Here is a 24,454-nt window from a genome sequence, read left to right as displayed (position 1 = left end):
CGCTAATAGGTCATAGGACAATAATGTGGCGATATGTCAACCAGTCACCACTTCTGCACAGGAAAAAACACCCACAAACCAAAACAAGACTGCCTAGTCCGATTAACAAACGCACTGGGATGTAACCGTGCTTAAAATAGAGAAGGCCGTAATGGTCAAACTTGACAAGTTCTGTGGAACAGTGGAAAATACTTTGTGCTTGTTTTGTTGGTTTATGTATAATTTAGGGATAAGCAAAAGAGGGGAGCCTCTGTGAGTTTTGCATCAAAATCAATTTCATTCATAAATACATTGTGCATCAGGATAAACATCACTTATAACTGAAACAAGATTTGCAAAGCGATTGTTAGAAAAACAAATTGTTTTTGTTCCAGCCGTGGCGGACATTTTATCGAACAGATATGACAAAAATAAATTCATTAGGCTGTTTAATGTTTGTCATCGTCGGGGAGTCGCATGCAATAGTAGCGTGTGTGGGCATCACTAGAAGCAGCACAAGCTGTACATCAGCTACACATGACACATGCTTTGCACTCTGTTGCAGACACTGTGTTCTGGGATTCTGTCCCATTCCTCTGATAAATAAAACTTGGACAAGCATGTCAGTTCTCTGGTCATTGAGCCCTAGATGCCACATCATCTCAGTTCACCCCACAAATGTTCAATGGGACTCGGGCCTTATGATTAGAGCATCTATTACATAGCTGTCACTTTCTTTAGTGATTGTATGTATTGTATTATTATTATTATTGTATCATTCGTTACACTGTGGCTGTGTTGTCTGTGTTAAGCTGCTGTTGCACTGCAATTTCCCTCACGGGATTAATAAAGTATCTATCTATCTTTACTTGCAAGAAAGCAGTTTGTTACACAAGTAGCATGAGGATGTGTGTAAACATAATGGAACGGTAGTTGAAGAAATGTATTTTCCACAGGAATTACATGCATAGCATTACATAGAATCTTCATTAACAGGGAGATAAATTAATTCCCTGTAAAATCAGCTCTGAGCAATATACCTATATCACACTCCAGCTTTTCCAGAAACAAACCCTATGATCCCTAAAAGAGAAGAGCTGTCACCTGCTACTGATTAAATTATTTTTCTTTCTTGTTTGTAGGCAAATCAGACCTGGTTGTCTTTGTCGGAGATTGAATTCTTAATAGCTTTGATTAATGCCGTGTTCCAAATGCTTGTATTAATGCTTGGTAGACTTACTGTAGTATTTCATGTAACTAAAAAAAAGACCCCAATTATTTTTGCACAGATTTTAAATGAACATTTTGCATGAATGTGTTTTCCCAGATAAAAACTCCTACCCTTTTTCTTATGCGAGATTCTGTTTTCTCGCAGAGAACCTCTTAAATGGGTCTGTAACATGCACAAAGAAAGCAGTGAGGAGAAGGAAACATTGGCCCTTCACATATGAATGAGCTTGCTCCCTCCAGATTTGCTTTTAAAACAAAGGCAGTGAAAAGATGAGAAGGCACTGAGAGAATTTCTGCACTACAGCATGAAAAACCTACTCAAGTAATTGCACTTTTCCCTTAAAAAGGCTGTCCTGCAAATGGCAATTTCTAACTGACAGCTTGCTCAACCTGAAGTCTCTATGAAATTAAGTTGTTTATTCCAAAACAATACATCAACAGCAATCGTACAGCATAATTAGCATGCCTGTTTAAGGCTTTATTATTATAAAGCTAACATTTACTTTCTCAAATGTGCTCAAAAGTTACATTTTAAATATTTTCTCCTGTTTATTCAGACTTCAATCCCCATGCTGTTTCCCTGAAGGATCCCATGAATCTAATTAGAAGGGGGTGTTCTTGTATGTGATGATAAGCTGGTGTGTCTTTTCACAGGGAAACTGTCTAATTAATTAGACAGGAAAGTCAAAGGTGCTGACTTCTGGCGGGTCTGTTTGTGTGGCATGGAAGCAGAATACACAAGGAATCCTCAGCCTCAAGACTGTTTCAATGGCTGATATCTTTGCAGTATTTTTCTGTCTCTAGCTTGTGTTGTGATACCAGAGGAGAGACCCCTCTTTTCTGAGATCCTTACTCAACACCAGTCTGCTAAACTTGGAAAGGAACATCAGTGGTATTTTAGCACATCATCTCCCATGTGGGTGGCAGTGTAGCTCATTATCTTCCATGTGTGAGGAGTGGAATAAGAACTAAGCCTTAATCTCGGGGATTGTCAGTCCCTTTTGCTCGTACTGTTTTGTTTACACTGTCGTCTTTGGTTTCCCATGCCTTGGGAAGCTGTCATTACATTGCAGAATGTTTTGTGCTTTTTGTACAAGAAGTGATATGTCATAGCCATCGCATCCTTGTATAGGAAAGATATTGGGTTGTTTTTAAACCTCACATGATATGTTGTGTTCAGGTTTAAAAAAATACTCAACGTTTGTCAGAAATATGATGTGATGTCTATGGTACTGAAGCAAATAAAGATCCAATGAATAAATGTATTTGTTTCTTTTTAAAAATATTTGAGTTTGTTGTGTGATATATATTTCCCTTATGTTAGGGTGGAAATGTTTACTTCAAGCAAGGTCAGTTTAATATAAATATCCTGTATAGTGTCTTCATAAAAACTCTCACTTTATAAAAAAAGTAATATGCGAATAATTCTGATATGCACTATTGGGCTTCCATAGTTGTCTAGGGTTAAAGGGTAAGGTGATCTGCCTCATGAAGTCCAGTATCCATGACTGCATAAAAAAAATACCAAAAGCTTGTTTGTACTTTTTATTTAAAAGCCAAAAATGCTATAGTAGCTGAAAACAAAATTAAAACATTGTTTTGTATTGATGTGTCAGATTAAAGTGCTCAAATTAAAAGGCTGAAATTGAAAACAGAGCTGGCAGTTGCAGTAGTAGCTGGAACCATACATTTGTACCACTGTTTTCAGTTTGTCTTCAAGACTCACCCAGGATTACAGTTAATGCCTTGAAACTGTACAGCAAATCTCTATCCAGCAGTGATAAAACCAGTATTGAGCCAAACTGTTGTAAAATTCAATACTTTTATGAATCGGACTTGGATTGTAATGAAGCAAGTGGACATTAGCTGCAGCTATTCTGGTATAATGGAGGAAACGGGACATGCAAAGGGCACTTCCTTTTTAAAATTCAAACAGCCTGTGTCTTGGCAAATGCTGCACCAATTTAATTGAAACCTGGCAGACTTCATCATCACCCAGATGTGCTTCATATCAGTACCTCTCAACTTGCTTCAAGCATTTTCCTGCCCACAACTGGGCCCGACAACTTCTTGTAGAAACGTGTCCCATACTGCTGCTGTACAGAAGCTAGTTGGCCAGTTAACTCCAAACATGCTTGGTATCACTCTCACAATGAAACAATTAAAATGTTGCCTGATTGCAATAATTTTTCACTCTGTTCAGCACATACTCTGTGTTGCACCTGTTCAAACCACTTACATTTCTAGATAAACTTCAAATTTGAAAGCTGTTTAGCCATTTGAACCCGATCACAGCTGGTATAATCCTTTGCAAAACATTGTTCGGTAATATTGTACAATAATGCTCTTGCATAAACCAGACAATAGACCTTTTTGCTATTGTATAGTAAATATTAAACCTGTTCATGGTCAAACTTACTGTAATTGGTTAATTTAGAAATTGTCATGTGTTATCCTGCCAACTTGCCACATTGCTTTACTGCTGTAATACATAATGGGGATTTTTGTTGGCATGTCATACTGTTCATATTAGTGAAGACTAAATTTTCATTCATATTTTGTTTGCTACTAACATCTACTTCAAAACAACCTCTTGACCACATTGCTTTTCTGTAATACCTTGGCTCTGTCCTGTACAAGTTTTTGTGGACCATGCCCAATTCATATGTGCTGCATTAATGAAAATAATTAAATTGCCAAAGTAATGACTGTCATCATTCATTATGTTGGCAGTTTTGATATCTGAGCAAAACCATTCTTGCCACACTTTGCAACATTTTGATACCCAATGTCTCCACTGCACATTAAGAAATAAAGGGCTTTTTAAGAGATCTAGTCATCTCGTATATATAATTTTAAAATTGAAGTGTTATATGTAAACTGGCAAGTTTTTTCATCTGCTTTTTCACCTGCATTCTGTTTTGAATTTGATGTAAAGTGCATTGCACCGTAGTCTGTGTGCACTGCAATAAAGCAAAATAAAAGTCAAGCTTCCACTTAACACTGCCATGGCAACTTAGCCAGCAGTGGACCTTTAAAACCCTTTTATTTGATTTGTGTTACTAACAAATCTGTTTAGTTTTCCATTTTTGTTAATGTTCCTAAACATGAAGGGCTTGTATTTTACTAATTCCAGTATCCTAGTTTGTTTGTTTTTTTCCATATCGTTATTTTTTTTTAGCAGAGCACTATGTCTTTTATAGAAATTACTATATAGAGTGGAGTATTAAATGCATTTAATATAAAATTTTGAATTTTACGAGTCTCACCCCTCAAAATGGTAGGTAACCTTCTACCTAGACAGGTCATATAGAACATAATTGTATGATTTACAATGCTTAGTATTTGGCATGGGACAAGATATAATTAGATGGCAAAAGTAGGTGAAAAGCTAAAGGTTAAACAAAAGAAGTATGGGAAATCTTTGTTGGAGAAATGTAGATGAGCATATGAAAATCACATGGTATGTGAAACCAGATATACAAAAAAAATGGTACCTTTGTCTAAGAAGCTTCCTAGCTTTTCAGAGTTTCAAACTGAAATAACTAATGCCTGATTCATTCATTCAGGTACAATGATTGATAGAAATTGAAATAAAGTTGTTACTTTGGGTTGCAATAATACAGTAATGATATTTTCTTATTGGAATTTGAAATGTGCATGTTGCAAATACCATTTATGTTCCATATTTCAGTATGTGTTTCTTTGTCAGGTTATCTGTAAGGTAATCAAATAGTGGTAAATGTGTCCATGGTAGGGGATGTTTAGCTCTTCTTAGAGTTAAAAACATATTACTATAACAAAGCACACAACTTGGAAAGGTCTCAAGTGTTTGACAACAAATACGTTACAGCTCGTGAAATTGATTTAGTTCTGTAGAATTATGGCTGTGTTCAGATATTTGAAAAGTAAACATTTGCAGTAGTATTTTGTTGTCATAAATGTAAAGAGCATGTCATATTTTGTCATGACCAATTCATATTTTATTTCATTTATTAAATGCACATGAAAAATTGTTTGCGCCTAAACTACTCCTTCCACATGCAGAAGGTTGCAGACGTTGTAACCTTTAGTTGCAAATTTGCAAGTTGTCAATTTCACATGGTTATGTAAGATGTGTGCACTCATTGTGTGGTCCTCTCTTTCATTGTTTCTGAATAACCTGTTGTCACAAACGCCAGTACTCTCACTTGTTAGAATATTCACGTTTACACAGGTACAGTATATGCTTTGGCAACAATTTACCAGTCATGCTAATAAAGCTATTTGAGTCTGATATTACACACACCGTAACTGTAGTATTCCCTTAGGTGCAGATGCTTTTTCCTGAGCAGGATATCAAATGAGATTAGACAAATTTACATGTAGGCTTCCACACTGTGAATCATAGAAAGCCATTGGATACACTCCAGCCTCGATAACATGAAAATTCCACTGGTTAAGTACATAGGTGAGAACAGACAATACCTGAATGAATAGAACATTATTCTCACAATTAGCATGATAGTTTTCTGTACAAGGTTTCTACCAGTGATTGTTTAGGAAAAAAGGCAGTATTTCTCTTTGTTTCATGCTTTTGTTGTTTAACCCACAAAAGCATGAAATTTATGCTAACCCTGGACAATGTTATTATTTTACAGTTAATTTTCTGTATTTAAAATTAAAAAAACAAATAGAAAATGCCTTGATATTTTTTTCTCTCATTTTCTGCAACAGAATGCTGGAAATAAGATGTGGCCAATCATACCATAATGCTTTTTAGTTTTCATAATATAACCATGATCAGCCATACTAGTATACCAGCACAGACAACTTTACAAAAAAGGCACGTAGCTACTCTGTTCAACTTTAAAAGAAAATTGGAGAAGTCTTGTGAAGTTGTTTGATAATAATTGCTTACATTTATATAGCGCTTTTCTACACACTCCACTCAAAGAGCTTTACATGTAATGGGGTCTCCCCTCCACCACCAATGTGCAGCATCCACCTGGATGATGCGATGGCAGCCATAGTGTGGGGGGGAGAGCAGAGGGATGAAGCCAGTTCATAGATAGGGATTATAAGGAGGCCATGATTGGTAAAGGCCAATGGGAAATTTGGCCAGGACGCCAGGGTAACACCAATACTCTTTTTGAGAAACACCTTGGGATTTCTAAACTCCAGAGAGAGCCAGGATCTCAGTTTTATGTCTCTTTTGAAGGGTGGTGCCTTTTTACAGTATATTATCCCCTATACTGGGGCAATAGTACCCAGACAGGTCGCAGGGTGAGCGCCCCCTCCTGGAACCCTCTGATACCTCTTTTCCCAGGATGTATCTCATCCAGGTACTGGCCAGGATCACACCTGCTTAGCTTCAGTGGACTGCCAGTTGTGAGCTGCAGGGTGATATGGCTGCTGGCATTATTGTTTGAGCAGGCATCTGCATCAGTTGCTGCTGGAAAAGGTGTTAGTAGGGCCAGCAAGGGCCGCTCACCCTGCGGTCCATGTGGGTCCTAATGCCCCAGTATAGTGACGGGGACACCATACTGTAAACAGGCATCGTCCTTCGGATAAGACGTAAAACCGAGGTCCTGACTCTCTGTGCTCATTATAAATCCCAGGGTGTTTCTTGAAAAGAGTAGGGGTGTAACCCCGGCGTCCTGGCCAAATTTCCTATTGGCCCTTATCAGTCATGGCCTCCTAATAATCCCCATCTTTGAATTGGCTTCATTACTCTGTTCTCCTCCCCACTGATAGCTGATATGTGGTGAGCGTTCTGGCGTACTATGGTTGCCGTCGCATTATCCAGGTGGTGCTGCACATTGGTGGTGGTGGAGGGGAGTCCCCATTACCTGTAAAGCACTTTGAGTGGAGTGTCCAGAAAAGCGCTATATAAGTGTAAGCAATTATTATTATTATTATTATTATTATTATTATTATTATTATTATTATTGTTATTATTCTTATTGTATTATTATTATTATTATTATTAAAGGTCAAGATGGGAAAGGTTAAATGGGCAACTATCACCTTAGAGAGATCTTTGATCTCTACTGAAACACTTAGCCGGTCTTCTTCCTGTAAATGGCAGGGCATTATCTGCAGGAGAAGCAGTAAAAGATATTACTCACTACACAAGATGTTCTCTGGGTGATATTATTTTGAAATGGCTCTAGGGGGCATATATATGTGTGATACTAGATCCATATTTGCAACTGACACAGCAGCTTCGGTTCCTGGAAAAGGTGCCTGCTGTGGATGGTGGTCACAGACGGAACTGTGAACGAAGAGGATGTACAGAATCTGTGATCAGAGATACGAGATGATAGAGAGGAGTCAGGGAGAATGGTCCAGTCACAGGGTCATGCAGGAAAAAGGAGAAGTTATCTTTGATCCATGGAATATACATTCTATCCATAGAATAGAAAGGGTGTTACGGTGAAAAGGAAATACCACTGGAATAAGATTGTGGGTACAAGAATTGAAATTTTACTTTTAATATAAATCATAATTGTAAGCGCTGTAAAAGAAATATTTGATCTTATTTTTTCCCTGTAAGTTTTCTGCTGATATAATCTGTTCATGGTGGCAAACTATACAGATACATATTTACAATTTTATCAGTTATAATAAATGTCTTATGTTGAATTTATTGAATGCATGCATACTGCTTTATTTTATCGCACTTCTAATTTAGTTATGTGCATGCTACAATAATGCATTATAATGTCCATACATTGCAAATTCAGTACTTGTAAGTGACTGATATATAAAGTTGTAGGGGAAATTAGGAAGAATGTCTTGGACTATGTCTGCAAACTCTTAAACTTTACAGCAAAGATCCATCATCGTTATTAATGTGATCAAAACTACTTCAACTTTTGTTGGTTGCATTCCAATTCAAGTGTTAACTTTCAAATTACTTTCTCCAACTTTACTATGTACTGTAAAATTTGAGGGCTGTTTTTATTGGATATTTAATCTGCTGTCCAAATATTTTAATGGAAAAGATTTTTAATCATGGTAGTTATTTATTGGCAAGATTTTGTATGTAATGTGTCTTTAATCTTGTGTAGTTTCACTTTTTACCCAAGAATACTCATAAATTGTATAAATGGTTTAAAGAACCAACCACTAAGAAGTATTAGTGGTACAAGTCTGTTTCTACAGCAGCTTTTCCTTACAATTTAATTGCATTAAGAACAGCTTTCAGTTGTCTGCACTGGCAAGGAAATCCACATGAAACAAGAACCAAGAGAATTTTTACACCAACCTGAGTCTTTTCATAAAAAACAGAAGGATTAAAGGATTAAAGGATTTCTGAATTTGAAAAGCATTTAGCAAGATTGGTTCTGATCTGTGCACTATCTACAAAACCTGTGACATTTAGACAGCCCCGAATGACAGCTTTCAAAATGAAACACATTTGGTGTTTTTCCACTTTCAACAGAGACACGATTTAAGCCTTCCCAGAAAAAAATATTTTTGTGTAGGATGTTGTTCCAAGCATGAATTGAATAGCTTAATCTGGGATTCGTGAGGACTGAGTTCTTGACATTCTAGAAGGAATGAGAAATTGTTTTTTACATAGTTTTAAAACTCTGTACTTTGGCACCTAGATTGGCATCTGTAATTGATTAAACTGTCCATTCCATTCTCTGCAAGACTGCGTCATTATTAAAACTCGTGTTCAAATACAGAGGTCTTAATCATGAAGTATTCCCACAAGCACCAAAAGCACACTGTTTTTGAAAATCATCAAATTTTTCCAAATTCAGCAACCTATTTTACAGCACATAAGAATTTATTTTCTCCAAAAGCGATTATTTGAAAACCCTAAATCCTTTTATTGTTTAAGTGATGGTGATTTTTTTTCCCCCAGCAAAACAATAAGGATTGTTGTTTCTGTTTTGTTCCTCAGTGGGCAATTTGCTGTGGTCAAAAAATGTCGGGAGAAGAGCACTGGTGTGGAATATGCAGCAAAATCCATCAAAAAGCGTCGAAGCAAGTCCAGCCGCAGAGGGGTGACCAAAGAAGACATCGAGCGAGAAGTCAGCATATTGAAAGAGATCCAGCACCCGAATGTGATCACTCTGCACGACGTGTACGAGAACAAAACGGACGTTATTTTAATTCTAGAGCTGTAAGTAGAGGTGCTCAGTCTTTTGTCGCTTCATGATGCTTCAGAGTCCAAGAGTTTAATTGCCATGACCTTTCAAATTGTCTGACCCATTTTTAATTTCAGCTAATGACTTGGTTGATTTGAATTGCATCAGATATTTAATATCTCAAGGAGCAATGCTGACAGTACTACAGGAATGGCATATAAAGTATCAGTGACACTAGATTAAAATTATTCTGGTCACTCCTGTAAACCATGATACGGTTATATAAATAGCTCAGTTGTATACAGTGAATGTCACTGAAGAGGATTTTTTTTCCTGCAATATTGAAAACAGTAATGTATTACTAAAAAGTCTTGCTTTATTAATGCAGTTATTAATTTTGTAAATATGCCATTAACTTTCAATCACTGGCATTTAACAGTTGTATTAGCATATACTGTAAATAGTGAACACAGTGCATTAAACAGTTTTTGAGAATATCACACAACATATTAGACGCATGCTGGAAAGCTATGAATCGTTAAGAATACTTCATAAAAACACTCACTGAGAGTCATCAGTTGTTTGGTTAAGACAGGGATCCGATCTTGGATGGCCAAGGTGTCTATGGGTTTCCTGTCAGGGTGAGCTCTACGCAACGTCAGTCAGCTTAGTGTTGACTGAATTGGTCTCGTTTAAGAGCTTTTCCCAGTTATTCAGATTCTTTAAAGAAACTTGGAAAACTTGTAGATGCACCACCCTCCAGGACCAGAATTGCAGACCTCTGGGTTTTGGGTTAAGAGGTGTTAAAGCCAATTAATTGGAGGATACAGGTGTAGGTGTTGCTGCCGTTACTGTGTGTTTGACCAATTTTTTTTCCATTGCACTGTGCTTTGAGGCTTTTGCAAATACAATACTTAGGAATATATTTTTTGTTATTATAAGGTTGATTCTGGTTTTAAAACAAGTACCTGCCTCCTTTTGTATTGTTTGCTTTATTTGGTAGATAATTATTTTTTGAATAAAGGCATTTTTATATTTATCTTTCTCTAAAAAAAATACTTATGTGAGCACAGGTCAAAGACTGAATCACTACATGAAATACCTATAGAGTATAGCAGGTTTATACTTTGTTGTCATTTTGTGTTTTATTGATTAACAGGGAAATAGTGCGATATGAATTAATAGTACTTAATCATATTTGTGGGAGAACTTTATATATGTAAGCATCTTCAGTATTGTCTTTTATCATTGTTTAAGGAAATGTAAACTTTGCTGTGCAGCAAAGTATACACTTTAAAACTAATGGAAGATTGTTTCCTATGAAATAAACTTTGCAATATGTGGTTGTATATCATCTGGGTCAGTATGGCCCAGATGATATACAAGATTATAATATTAATAAGAAAATACAGGAATCAACTGAACAAGTGTAAAACTAACTGAAACACAGAGGAATGAAATTGTAGGATGTAGATGATCAATTCTTCTGTTTAATCATGTGGAAAGTTTTTAATGGAATTTAATGCTGACAATGGTTAGCAGTCAGAATTTTGTATTTAATATTACAGAATTTGAGAGATTTTACACTGCTTCCATTCCAAAAACAATAATTACCATTAAGAATGGAGCACATCATATTCACACATCTATTTTCCTGTCAAAATACAGCGGCTGTTATAGTGCTCCGCCTTATAAAATAACATAATTATTTAGTGAGATATCTTACCACCTTTTTACACACGTGCAACGTACAAAATGTTGACACTAAGATGCCTATTATAAAGACAAAAAAAGTAGTCAGTTCCAGAGCAAAAAATGATTATTTCACATGTTATCTGTGCATAAAATTGAATCTAGTAGTCATGACAACGTTGCAGGCAGTTATTTTCATAAATGATCCACTATAACTTTGAATAGTAATTTTGGGATTTTACAGACATGCTAAAATTTAAGTTTCAGCATTTGGTAGGTATTTTATTAACTCCTCTGGTCCCATAAAGTGGAAACCTGTATTGTAAGGTTCATTGTCGGATAAGGTTAAATCTTACTAAAACTTACTAAACAGTCTTACTGTTTTCTAACTAAATTAGGACATATTTTAAGATGTGAATATTGCTGTTAAATATTTCCAATTGCACATTAGACTCAGATCATGGTATCTTTAGTTAAAATATTACCGTTACTATGAACAATGCCTTAAATTTTAGGAACAAAAAAAAATACAAACTTTTTTTGATTAACAATTAACCAGTTTGTATTATTAATAATAATTGCTTACACTTATATAGCGCTTTTCTGGACACTCCACTCAAAGCACTTTACAGGTAATGGGGACTCCCCTCCACCACTACCAATGTACAGCCCCACCTGGATAATACGATGGCAGCCATAGTGCGCCAGAACGCTCACCACACATCAGCTCTCAGTTGGCAGAAGAACAGAGTAATGAAGCCAATTCATAGATGGGGATTATTAGGAGGTCATGACTGGTAAAGGCCAGGGAGAAATTTGACCAGGGTTACACCATTACTCTTTTTGAGAAACGGCCAGGGAGTTTTAATGACCACAGAGAGTCAGGACCTCGGTTTTAAGTCTCACCCAGAGGATGGCGCCTTATTACAGTATAATGTCCCTGTCACTATACTAGGGCAATAAGACCCACATAGACCGCAGGGTGAGCATCCCCTGCTGGTCCTACTTACACCTCTTCCGTTAGCAACCCTTAGTTTTTCCCAGGAGGTCTCCCATCCAGATATTTGTGATCTTGAGATTTATGTAAATGATAACTAATACTTAATTGCAATAAAATGTAACTGGTACAATTAAAACTATTGGTGGGGAATTGTTAATGTTGTTTTTCCCACTTCATTTCCATTTCTAATGTGTCATTCAGAGTACTTCCAAGTAGCATGAAATACACATATCAATACATTTTGGTATTTTAATCCAGATAGGATGATTTCACTTAAACACTGTAATCTCTATACCAGCATGCAACAAACCATGACACAGCAATACCCTATATAATACAGACTATTCATTCAAATATTTAAAGTCTCTTATGAAATTATGAATTTGCATTTCATTGTTTTCACTGAAAGTGTCTTGATGGATTCCAGCATCTATAATTATGCGATTTGTTTTTTAATTTTAAAACGTTAATACCAGAAAATGACAGGGCATCACAGTAGCCTCTGACTAGACAAAATTGTTGTGATAAGATTTTGTTGGGGAAAGATTAAGTATACTGTCAGTGGACTTGTATTACTTTAACTAAAGGAACTTGTAAACTTTATGGAAGTCTAACATCTTTTAATTTCTTCTAAATAATAGACTTCATACTCTATAATGTAGGTTTTATTAATATTAACACAGAGTGTTCAGTTGTAATAAAAATGTATTTACTGCATTGTAGTATTGTGTTCATCTTCTGCTACCCCAAGAGCAACAAAAGGTTTTCATCCATCTGTTAACTGTTTTTTAAATAATGATATCATGTTTCTTCCAGTGTGGCAGGGGGAGAGCTCTTTGATTTTCTGGCTGAGAAAGAATCCCTTTCAGAAGAAGAAGCCACTGAGTTTCTGAAGCAGATCCTTGATGGAGTTTTCTATCTGCATTCCAAGCAAATCGCTCACTTTGATCTGAAGGTACATGTAATTTTATTCTGAAAACTAGAAAGAAGCTAGTTCGGATGAAAACCTGTTGCTGGGGTATTTTTTTGTTTTGTATTGTGATCTTGAAGCTTCCTGTTTTCAGCGAATATTGAATGTTGAATAAACTCCCTTTCCATCCACATGACATCAGTTGTCTTTTTATTAAGCATTATTATCCTCTCACATTTGTCCTCAGATTGCACTTATGCCCTCATGTGATGTCCCACTGCTGACATTCCCATTTTCCCTTTTGCATCTTCAGTATTTTCAGCAGTAACATAGATATTAACTTTTTCATGCAAGAGTTTAACAATATTGTATCAAAATTGTGGATGAGACATGATGTAGACGTATCTTAAATATTTGTTTTATAGACATGTTTTATTTTTATTAAATGTATGATATACATTTAGAATATATATGGTATATGTTGTAAATTAATATAATATAGAAAAGTGTAATTTTTCAATGATTGTAGAATGTAAAAGCTTTTTGTTATATAAACATCAACTGAGAAATCTAGATGACAACAGATCATTACAAAAACAGTCATTCTAGTGTATCTGTCCATCAGTTTATATATAACTTATTATTTTACCTTTTTAATAATGTCATTTTGAGATCACAAGAAAATACAGTGTACACCAGACTCAGTTTTTTATAACAAATGTAATAGAACCTTAGAAGAACATTAGAAAACTTGTTTAATTGTTGCAGACAGCAAAACTAAATGTCCATTCCTATTTTTGATTTTTTTTTTGTTGTTTTCGCTCTTTTTAGTGTTGCACTGTAGATGAACTCATAATTGTTTTCCAGGAAGGACATACAATACCTTTGCATCTGATTTACATGTCTAATTCTTGTTTTCCTGATTTCCCACAGCCTGAAAACATCATGCTGCTAAACAGAAATGTGCCTCATCCCCGCATTAAACTCATTGACTTTGGGCTGGCTCACAAAATTGATTTTGGCAATGATTTCAAAAACATCTTTGGTACTCCAGAATTTGTAGGTTAGTATCTACGTTACATTTTCCTCTGATGGTACATAATAATGTCTTTATCAGTTTGTGCTGAATTCACTATATTGTACAGTAAGGCTTTGGCATCTGTGAATTTAACTTTCGCAAATCCACCTATTTGCGATTCGCTTTGGCCGACAGAGATTTTGTGTAAACGAAAAGTACAGTGGGTTGAGCTGAAGCTTGTTAAGATCAACGTTCAAATGAGCAGTGCAACAGACTAGGATGACGAGAGGAAACTAGCTAGCTAGTGAGTGAGTCTCCCTCTGCTGCCTACCCGGGTCCCCACTGCCCGAATGTGCACCTCAGCATGGTCTTGTTTTTATATTGTACTGAACGCTCCTGGTTCTGTGTCAGCAGTGTGGGGAACAGCAGGCTAGAGATGACTTTACAGGCTCACTGACAGTTTTATTGTTCTTTTCATTACAGAGGGACTAGATGTAGAGGGAATCATGTTGTTTATTTTCACTGATAACTATAAGTGTGTGATTAGTTTTCATCTAGTTATCAATGGAATTAACTTAAAGCCAATGGATTAGTACTATAATTAACTTATAAACATGCTTATCTTTTAATCATGCATCCTATATTGTAGTACATAATGCAACGGTATGGGGGTGGACTTTATTATATGCGAATTTGGCTGCTTCCACCAAATCCTTGCGAATACCCTACCTTACTGACACTGACTTTTGTGATAGATGAAGTGGAAGTGGCAACTATTGCCTGCCTGGCCACCGGCTGCTGAGGATGCTTTTTTCAAAAAGAACCTCCATTCTGTCTTTAAGCCTCCACCCTCCGTGGATGCTATTTGAAAATGATAAGATATTATTCTAAGATCACTTTATTGGCCATATACAATATCTTGGAATTTGTCTTTTTTCGTATACCACAACTTGCTCTCCATGAGACACACAGGGAGAGAAGCTTGGGGTCAGAGCACAGGGTCAGCCATTTATACGGTGCCCCTGGAGCAGTTGGGGTTAAGGGCCTGAAAAATTGAAATCCACTGGTACAGCATTAGTAAAATGGAAGTTATTATGCATCAAAGGAACAGGGGTTATCTAGTGTATATTTTTGCAGAATGTATTATTCTTATGATTGTTTGGCAGTGGTTAAAATGTTAATGTGGTTTAACATTCTTCTTCATATTAAAGTAAATATGATCATCTTATCCTTTGCTGTTTTAAATATTCAAATTTAAGATAATATTATGAACTAAGAAATGGTAATGCATATTCTGCAAAATCTGTGACATTTTATTTTTATTTATTTTTCCCTCTGGCCAAGATGCACGATAAGAGATAAGATAAAGGGTACAAAGGAGCTTGAACCATAAATAATGTTTGCCTTTTCCACCTTAACAAAAAAAACACAGCTGTAACAGCAAAAGAATACAATTTCGAAAGGAGGCTATGACCACTTAAATAGAAGAGCCAGGGGCCGCAATGTCATAAACAGTCTGCAATAGTCGTGCCTCTGCTTTTACAGTTGTTATCTAGCCAGTTACGTTTTCGGGTCCTCCAGGTCACACCAGAGAATTATAGTGCTATTTCACTCCTCTCTTTTGCTGCAGGGAAACCTTATTATTGCAAGCAATCTCTGAGATTTTCACCTTCAATTTTACTATGTCTTACACCAAAGAAAGCAACACTAAAACTAATGTTTATTGCAAGCTGCACAGCAGTCATGAATCGCTTACTATGAATATGTTTCTCCTTTTTTCTAGCTCCAGAAGTAGTCAATTATGAACCTTTAGGCCTAGAAGCAGATATGTGGTAAGAATATATTCTTAAGATCATTTTAAATCTATATAAGCTTGGCATTTCTATTTGGTCATTTTTTCTTTTCTTTTTACTTTCAGGAGTGTTGGGGTGATAACATATATTCTGTAAGTAAAAAAAAATATTAATTGTAATTCACAAAATACATGTGTTTTATTTTTCTCATATAATTTAGTTTTTATTTTATTTAATACACTATGTTTTCAAGAAGGCCACTCAAGAGTGCATTGTATTTCACAAAAACATCAAGATACTGTGTGATTTTCTTGAAAAGCTTGAAATAACATGCTTCTATATAGTTATAACTTCATCGACTTTGTAGATTTAGATTGTGTAGATTGTAACTAATTCTAACTAATCTACAAAAACAGAACATTATTCATTTTTAATATGACATTGTCCACTGAGGTACATTTGCAAAGCAAATATTTTCCTATAACTTCTTTAAATAGAGAAAATATTAATAAAGCTGCTTTTGATCTATTGAACTATGATTTTTTGGTTTCAGCTAGAAGCGAATCTTTTCCACTTCAGCAAATGAAGACCCCCAACAGTGACAAAAAGGGATCTTCTTTCCACACTGAGTTAGATGTGAATTTCCACTGACAAGCTGTTAGCTCTTGTAAAAGCAGTGACTTTCCCATTATAGACCTTGGGTTTGTGGCTTGTGACCCCCCCGCTTCACATTTCATCTTCCACTCCACCTGCAGTGAAGTAATTGTTTCCCCTTTTTGTTTAATAAAACATATCCCCATAAGACAGGAGATCCATTTCTTCATTCTTTGTCAGATTTCTACTCCCACTCCACCTACTTCATGGTCACCGATTCTCTAAAATAGACTGAAGGTTTTATCGTCTCTTCATGGTCTTCACTTCACATGATGTATTATTTTTAACATACAAAACAGAATTGCTTTTTGATTAAAATTCTTGGGAGCGTCATTGCAAAAAGATTGTATTAGCTGTGGAAATTTTGTTTCTTGTTTTTTTTTTTGTTTAGAGAAATGTTCCTGTAGGTTTTGGACTCCAGAAATGAGTGAATAACAGGTTATTTTAGCTCTGTGTGAATCTAAAACCCTGTTATTTAGCAATGACAAAAGGCAGAAAATCCATATATATAAATATTTCATGTTAATTAAAAATGTTGAATATGGGCAGAACTGTTAAACTGTAGTAATTTCTTTCCACTCTAAAACTATTTTAATACATGCTTATAAACTCAGACCAAGTTTGACTTGAAAGAAGGGGAACTTTTTATTTTTCTTTTACAAACATTACCACCTTTATTAAAATTACATACAGTAGATAAATTTGATTTCCTAACTTATTCTGGTTTTAAAAGTTAGTTGTTTCTTAAGAGTGGCATAATGTATAATATCTGATGCTTATAGAAACAGAATCAGTGTGTGACCTTTGAAATCCCTCTCGGTAAATAACTAGCGACAGCTCTACATTTATTCTGGTTTAATATCAGGATATAACTAAAAAACCCTTCCGCAGTACATGACAACTTTTTAAGTCTAAACTATTTTTTTAAAAAGAATTGCCAAATATTTTTGTTCCATTTGTTACATAAATTTGGAATAGCTAATCTTGGGACTCATACAGCTCCAACCTGCCTACCTTTCAGCCATCATCATTTAACACGGTCCCAGCCTCCACACTGCCGACCTGGAGAAGAGACATGTCTCTCACTGATAGTATGACAGTTGGCTGGGAGGTTGCAGGGGTTTTTGTGACACAGATGAGCTAAATGTCAATCGTGCATGATTGACTGGAGAATCCTGGTCACGGTCAGCTAGTGACATGACCCCGGGTTCGACCCCATGCCCATAGAGCTCAGACACTTGGGCTAATGGCTTTACTGGTTGAGCCACATTCTTAAACCTGCTTCTTGTCTTATTGCAGGTCATTTGCATATGAAAGCCATTTCCTGAGCTAATACCATAACAAAAGATTTACTCCTGTACTTCATTACCATTCGAAATATTTCAGTTAAACTGTATGGTGCCATGGCTTAAAAATTGATTTGTGTTCAAATATTTTTAATTTAGTTGTGTATACATTAAATATTGGAGGAACATTCAAATTAGTGCATTTAAGAATGGAACAAAGCTCAAATTGTCACATTGTCTCAATTTGAAATCATTAAATTCTCTTATCTTCTTAATAAGAAATAATAAGATCCAGGGATCTTGACAATCTTGCAATTCTTTGGATTCAAATAATGCCTCTTCTATTCATGGGCAGGTTTTCAATGTTGTGCTCTTTTACTTTTTTAGACCTTTTTCCAGTCCTGAACATAAGTTTGTTCTGTTTCTGGAGGTAATAGGTTAATAGGCTTAAGATTCATCAGTTATGAAATAAGCTTCAGTTTTGTTTTAATTTCAGTTCCTTATTTTTTTCCACTTAGTTCAGGCTTTTATGAAACTCCACAGCATTTTTTTCCTGTGTTTTTCTTATTTTACAGCTTGAGTGGAGCCTCTCCCTTCCTGGGTGATAACAAGCAAGAGACTTTGGCAAATGTATCTGCAGTGAACTACGAGTTTGACGAAGAGTTCTTCAGTAATACAAGCAATCTAGCTAAAGATTTTATTAGAAGGCTTTTGATAAAAGATCCAAAGTATGTTGTTTAATATTTCCTTTGAGTTGTTACTTTTAAACATTGTATTATACTATCTCCCAAAAAATCAGTTGTGGATTTTAATGATGTAGTAAAATCCAAACTAATGTTCTATTTTCTCATAAAGGAAAAATTGCTCTCTGAAAAATCTCGGAGATTATAGAAAAATCCAACCTGTTTGACAAATTAGAGAGAACAGTTTGAGTGATACCACAGCTGTGGTAAAAAAATCCCTGTTGGCTTCTTGCAGTATTCTTACAGAGCACTGCCGTCTGGAAGATACAAACAGCTGACCTATGACATTGCTTTCTGAAACATTATTTGCTTCCTGTTTTGGTTTATATGCATGTTTCACTCTCTAACCAAACATTAGCAGATTATACATTTCTCCTTTGTACTCCTGTTCCGCATTTTCCCTACTTCTCATTAACTGAATCTCCGCTGTTCTCTGATCTAGTGATGCAAGAGTTTTAAAAGAGAGCTAAAACTTGACAAACATGGAAGTTATTGTCTGTGTTTTACCACATATAAACCTAATGGTTATATTGACTTAACAGTTTTTATGCAATATCTAGATCAAGCAGACTTAAAGGTGGCAGTTATATAATCATAAATACCATTCTAAGTCTGTAAACTTAAAAAGGTATCTACTACACAGAGGAGGGAGAAAATGAATCTGGTATTAAACATATTCCATGACAATGAAGCTCTCAAAATATTCCTAAGCTCAGTACAGTGCTAGACTGCACAGACTAAGAATTCTCTTATTTTTTTGTTTTCTGGCAGAAAACGAATGACAATTCAAGACAGTTTACACCATCCATGGATTAAGGTTGGTCCAGCTGTGCTGAATGAGCTCATGCAAAACATACCCTTTTCTAACAAATAAATGTAGGGTCATTGTAAAGTAGACTGAAATTATGAATATAAGTTCAATAGTAAATCATTTTTCAGCCATTATTTTGTACAATAAATGCATTTTAACTGTGTCTTTTTCTCTACTTTTAGCCTAAGGACACACAGCAAGCACTCAGTAGAAAAGAATCAGCAGTAAATGTGGAAAAACTTAAAAAGTTTGCAGCCCGAAGAAAATGGAAGGTATGTTTGGTTCTATATTTATTCAGCCTAGGACACTTGTCACTGAATGGGATAACTTGTGATATAATGATATTTTAAATCAAAATTGTTTAATGTTAATTATCAAAAGTCAAATAAATCTACACTTCTAGCCTAATCAAACCTGTTAAATTGAGTTTTAACAAAAATCTTTAAGGAGCTGAGAAACTGATTTTCTTTTTGCTCAGCAGTTAATGGTTAATCAAGTCTAGATTTTGCTTTGAGTGTGACATTTTCATTTCTTGACCTGTTCTGATGGAAATGATCCTGATGGCTTGAAAAGAAGTATTTTGTATGCTGTATATTACTTAAAATATTTTTCTACAGCTTTAAAAAGTTTTTTAACTAATGAGGGATATGAAATATATTTCATATCTTCTTTTTGATCTATTGTGGTATATACTTTTTCTGAAGAGGTGAATGGTTAAAAGCTTCCACTTATAAACATTTTCACTTTTTGCTACAGAAACTTACGTTGCTTTTCTTAAACAATTAGTCTTCGTAAGCAAAAACAGTATTACCATTAAAGAAACAGCTTTGTAAATCATAATGTAAATATCTTTCTTTACTGCTGAAAGACTGATGAAAATGCACAGAATATTTATATAACCTTTCATATCTGATTGGGATCATTACTGCTCAAATTCCACATAAAGTTTTGTATGTAAAACTCATACAAATCCTTATAAGTTCGGTATACATCTCGGTATACACATCTCAGATTTGTGGCTTTCAATTTAGAACTGAACATATTTATAATCCTGTTCATTTTACTATGAAGATAGTTATGCTTTAGAATGAAATATAATATAATAATCAATAATATAAATATAATGTACCAATTTTGTAAACATTTAATGGAATTCTCAATAATACAATTTGCTATCAGTTTGTTTTTAAAGTGCTAGCAAGAAAGGTTTAAGAAAGATAAAACATTATATTTTGACTTTGAAATACCCCTAAATGCTCCTTCCATAAATAAGAAGAATTTTAAGATAGAATTCCAGGTTATTGGATGTTGCGTAACTTTATGGTAATGTTAAGTTACGTGATAAATGAATCCTTGGTATCATTTCTTTTTCATTATAAAAGTGTTTTTGTTTTGTTCAGCAATCAGTACGTCTCATCTCCTTGTGTAATCGGCTGTCAAGATCTTTTCTGTCTAGAAGCAATATCAGTGTTGCACGGAGCGATGATACTCTAGTAAGTAACATAATGAAGATGAACTTATATTGTCTTCAAAAGTTGTCTTAGTGCTGTTAATGTCATTGTATGATTTACAGTATACTTCCTCCTTTAAGGAAAAAAGATCTGCAGATATCTTGCAAGTTCTAAATTGAGTTATTTTCACACTGTTAAAGTGAGCTTTTAAATCTATGTAGTTGTCCACAGATGGGAATTCTTGAGAATGGGAGACAACTCCCATCAGTATATAAAATACATTGTAATTTGATTTTAAAAAACACAGTTGGGATAGTGATGAATGTGGTATGGGGAAAGTAAGAAACAGTACACGGATATAAGTAGTCCTCTGAGAATACAGAAAACTGTGTTCTAGGGCTAATTGACACAGCATCTTCACCGGAGTTTGTTTAATCCTGAGCAGCAGGGCTTGCCTGAGGAGCTGAACATAATTAACTTCTGGTTTCATGTTTCCACCAATGCCAGTGATGATGTACAAATCTGCATCTTCATGAAAGCCAAGTGGAATGTTTCACTGCCCCTAGTAGCAAATCTGGGACAGATAAATGTGTGTAGTAATACCAGAATGAAAAATCATCCGGTTTTATTCATTTCACTACGAGTACACAAAAATTAACTATTATTATCTATAGAGTACTGCCTGAATTAACTTGCATTTTGGATGAAGCTTAGGACAGAGCTTTAAAGTCAAATTTTTACTTTGACTTTCATCAAACTTAAATTATGAAAGTGAAAGAAGTTAACATGCAATATTTTACCTATCTGCAGTTATAAATTTAGACCCATATTGCACGTCCACTATGTATGTTTATATAAAGGTAGTTTATGTGTTGTAAAATGTTTGGGACTTTGAATTAACTGCTGCATTTTATAACAATAGTTGCAAATCCAGCTGCTGCGTTGCATTCAACCAGATTCTCTTTTGTTTGACCCAATTATAATGTGAGCCTTAGATTTAGCCTAATATATTCTGTTCCAGTAAAGCAATATCTGGAGCTTTAGGTTCTGACTTGCACGTTGCTGGTTGAGTGCATCTGTGAATGCTTGAATGGGTTTAGTCTTTTCCCTTTAGCTGTTACATCCTAGCTGTGCAGCTGAGCATTCATATACAAGAGTCATATTTTGGAATTGTCAAATTATGCTGAAGATTATGGGTCACAAGCTGCATTTACAACCCAATAAGACAATACTTTCTTTATTTAAGGGGATTATCACAAAATGAAAGGCTTCTTTAAATAGTGATTCACTGTTACTGAGTAATACTTTATTTTTCTTTTTAGTAAAGTCCTTTTTATTTGTTTAATCTAAAACCCTAAAAATGACTTCAAGTTAATAAAATTAACTTATTTAAAAAAAAACTTAATAAGGAAAGTCATAAAGTAATGTCCTCAAAACACATGCAAGTTTTAACACCTATTCCCTAATAAGACAAAAAAAATACTAAAATAAATGTATTTTTTAAAGGATGATGAAGACTCCTTTGTGATGAAAGCAATTATTCATGCCATCAATGATGACAATGTCCCTGGGCTGCAACACCTTCTTGGATCTCTGACAAGTTATGACATCAACCAGCCTAACAAGGTAGAAATACAGACCTTTCTTAGCAGTTTCTCAGCAGTAAATTTTGAAGACTTTCTTTATAAAGAAACTCCATACATTTTCTGTAGCTCTCATGCAGGTACTGTTTGTTTTCAATAAGAAGGCCATTTGGTAAAAAAAACAGAAGGTAAAAAAAGCACTAGACAACTTTTCCATTTTCTGTTTAACATGAAAAGCTGTGTGTAAAATCAAGTAGAGTGATGGCAGTTTTCTCAACTGAAAAGTGTAAATAGCAGTATTTCATGTAAGAATAAAAAATGTTTAATAGTTTTCTCTCAGGGGTCTAAATGGGGTTTGGTAAAAATAATGTTTTTAAAGGGTCTAAAACAGTTAAATATGATAAAAAATGTAAGGCCTCACAGTACAAACTAGTTCAAGACATCCCAAAATGCAGGTTTTATATACAGATCATATCACAGAACACTGGATATTATTCAGTTCTGAGACATTGCTAAAGAAAGCAATGACAATTATGTTTGTGTTGTTAAGTGAAACTTCATGGGGGAGGATTGTGATAAATTGTTTTAAACAGCAAAAAAATAATGACCATTGCATCACCAGGAGGCATCCAGCTCTGCATCTTTTTAGTTAACTTGCATGCTTTATTAATACAAAGTTTTCCCTTACACTGTGTACATTTTTTAACCTTGGATGATAACAGAAAACGTTTGAAGTACTGCTTAAAACTTATCAAACTATTGCAACATATATAGACATATTTATGATATTTATGATATTCCCTCAGTATAAATATGCTATGAATAAGAAATGACGTGTGAAATTAAGTTGCATATTTGCAGGTGTTAATTGTAGATTAATCGTTTTTCATGCTTTAGCATGGAACACCTCCCCTTCTCATAGCAGCAGCATGTGGAAACATTCAGATACTTGATCTGCTGATGAAAAAGGGAGCAGAGATTCAGGCACAAGACAAGGTAGGAATCATGCAGGATACATGTGGTTATGGGCAACCTCTTAATTACAAAATGCATTAATGAGTCAATAAAGACACCACCCTGTTTCCTGCATAGTTCTGGTCTCAGTAAATTTATAGTGGATATTTCATAAATGCAAAATGTATTAAATATATTTAATACATTTCAAAATGTATATGTGGGTAATAATACTCTTAATTATTTTTAATGAGTACCATGGCTTACTAATACAGTGTATTTCTTAATTTTCCTTTAGCTATACTATGATAAAACAGTCACCTGTGAAATGTCTGTATTGCTAAATATATATGGTTTTCAAAAGGAGAAATCACAGGCAATAGCCAAGGTCCTGTTAATCTTTCTTGTCATTATATTACCTGTTCTAATGGCTAACCTGTTTCTACTCCACAGTCTGGAGCAAATGCCATCTATTATGCAGCTCGAAATAGTCATGTAGAAACCTTAAAATTCCTCAATGAAAGAAAGTGCCCCCTGGATGTCCAGGATAAGGTAAATACACCACCACCGCACCGTTGTACATCTGCTTTCTGAGAGGCTCATGTGCAGCAACAGAATGCTAAAATGTACTGCCATAAAATTAGGCTTTAACATTCATATAATTATGAAGCGGCTAATTAAAAAAAATGTGCATGGTCGCCTATTAATGTACTTTTCAGAATATTACTTGTCGTTACCATGGATACAGATCTGGCTGTGAAGTGTACCCTGTAACACCTCTTAGTTTTTTACTTTCACTGTGAGTTCTGCACAATTTAATTCCGAGAATTTGGTCTTTCAAATATCATTTATTATTTTGATACAGGGTCTGAACTGCCTACACTTTGAACTGCACAGGCAGGTTTTCAAGTTCTATTTCTTAGTTTGTATTTAAGGGAAGTCATTAGGAAGGTGGTTTCTTTGTAAAATTTCAGTGCAAGGATTGCTGTATGTCTGCTCTTCATATACTCATCAGGCATGTTAAGCTTCTCTATTACTTACTGGGGTGTCTGATCATCTGACATTATTGCATGAAAAGATAAAGAATATTTCTTTTAAATTAACGCTGCTGTTATTAGTCATTGACTATGTATTATCACTTATCAATAATGTGCAGCACATTATTCCCCTAAAGTTGAAGACCATTGTACATTAGTTTGATGATTGTGTAACAAAATTGATAACGCAGCAAGAACAATAATAAAAAGATGATAATACTTGAAA

The 24,454-nt window shown here is 34.9% G+C and overlaps 1 protein-coding gene across 4 annotated transcripts in view; it reads left to right on the top strand.

Annotated features, from left to right (window-relative positions):
* dapk1 (death-associated protein kinase 1) overlaps window positions 1–24,454 on the top strand; it is a 71,262-nt gene that overhangs the window by 28,757 nt on the left and 18,051 nt on the right. For all 4 annotated transcript variants that reach the window (XM_088629054.1, XM_088629056.1, XM_088629058.1 and 1 more), the window contains exons 3-14: window positions 9,110–9,331; window positions 12,805–12,943; window positions 13,832–13,961; window positions 15,700–15,748; window positions 15,835–15,861; window positions 18,225–18,377; window positions 19,164–19,209; window positions 19,386–19,475; window positions 20,604–20,696; window positions 22,161–22,280; window positions 23,135–23,233; window positions 23,645–23,743. In XM_088629054.1, coding sequence (XP_088485180.1) covers window positions 9,110–9,331; window positions 12,805–12,943; window positions 13,832–13,961; window positions 15,700–15,748; window positions 15,835–15,861; window positions 18,225–18,377; window positions 19,164–19,209; window positions 19,386–19,475; window positions 20,604–20,696; window positions 22,161–22,280; window positions 23,135–23,233; window positions 23,645–23,743 — 1,267 coding nt within the window. The remainder of the gene's footprint in view (window positions 1–9,109; window positions 9,332–12,804; window positions 12,944–13,831; window positions 13,962–15,699; window positions 15,749–15,834; window positions 15,862–18,224; window positions 18,378–19,163; window positions 19,210–19,385; window positions 19,476–20,603; window positions 20,697–22,160; window positions 22,281–23,134; window positions 23,234–23,644; window positions 23,744–24,454) is intronic.

Source organism: Lepisosteus platostomus, chromosome 4 (genome assembly GCF_059453375.1).
Source record: "Lepisosteus platostomus isolate fLepPlt1 chromosome 4, fLepPlt1.hap1, whole genome shotgun sequence".
Taxonomy (NCBI): Eukaryota; Metazoa; Chordata; class Actinopteri; order Semionotiformes; family Lepisosteidae; genus Lepisosteus; species Lepisosteus platostomus.
Note: the sequence above shows the minus strand (reverse complement) of the source record. Positions and strands in the feature narration are given on the sequence as shown.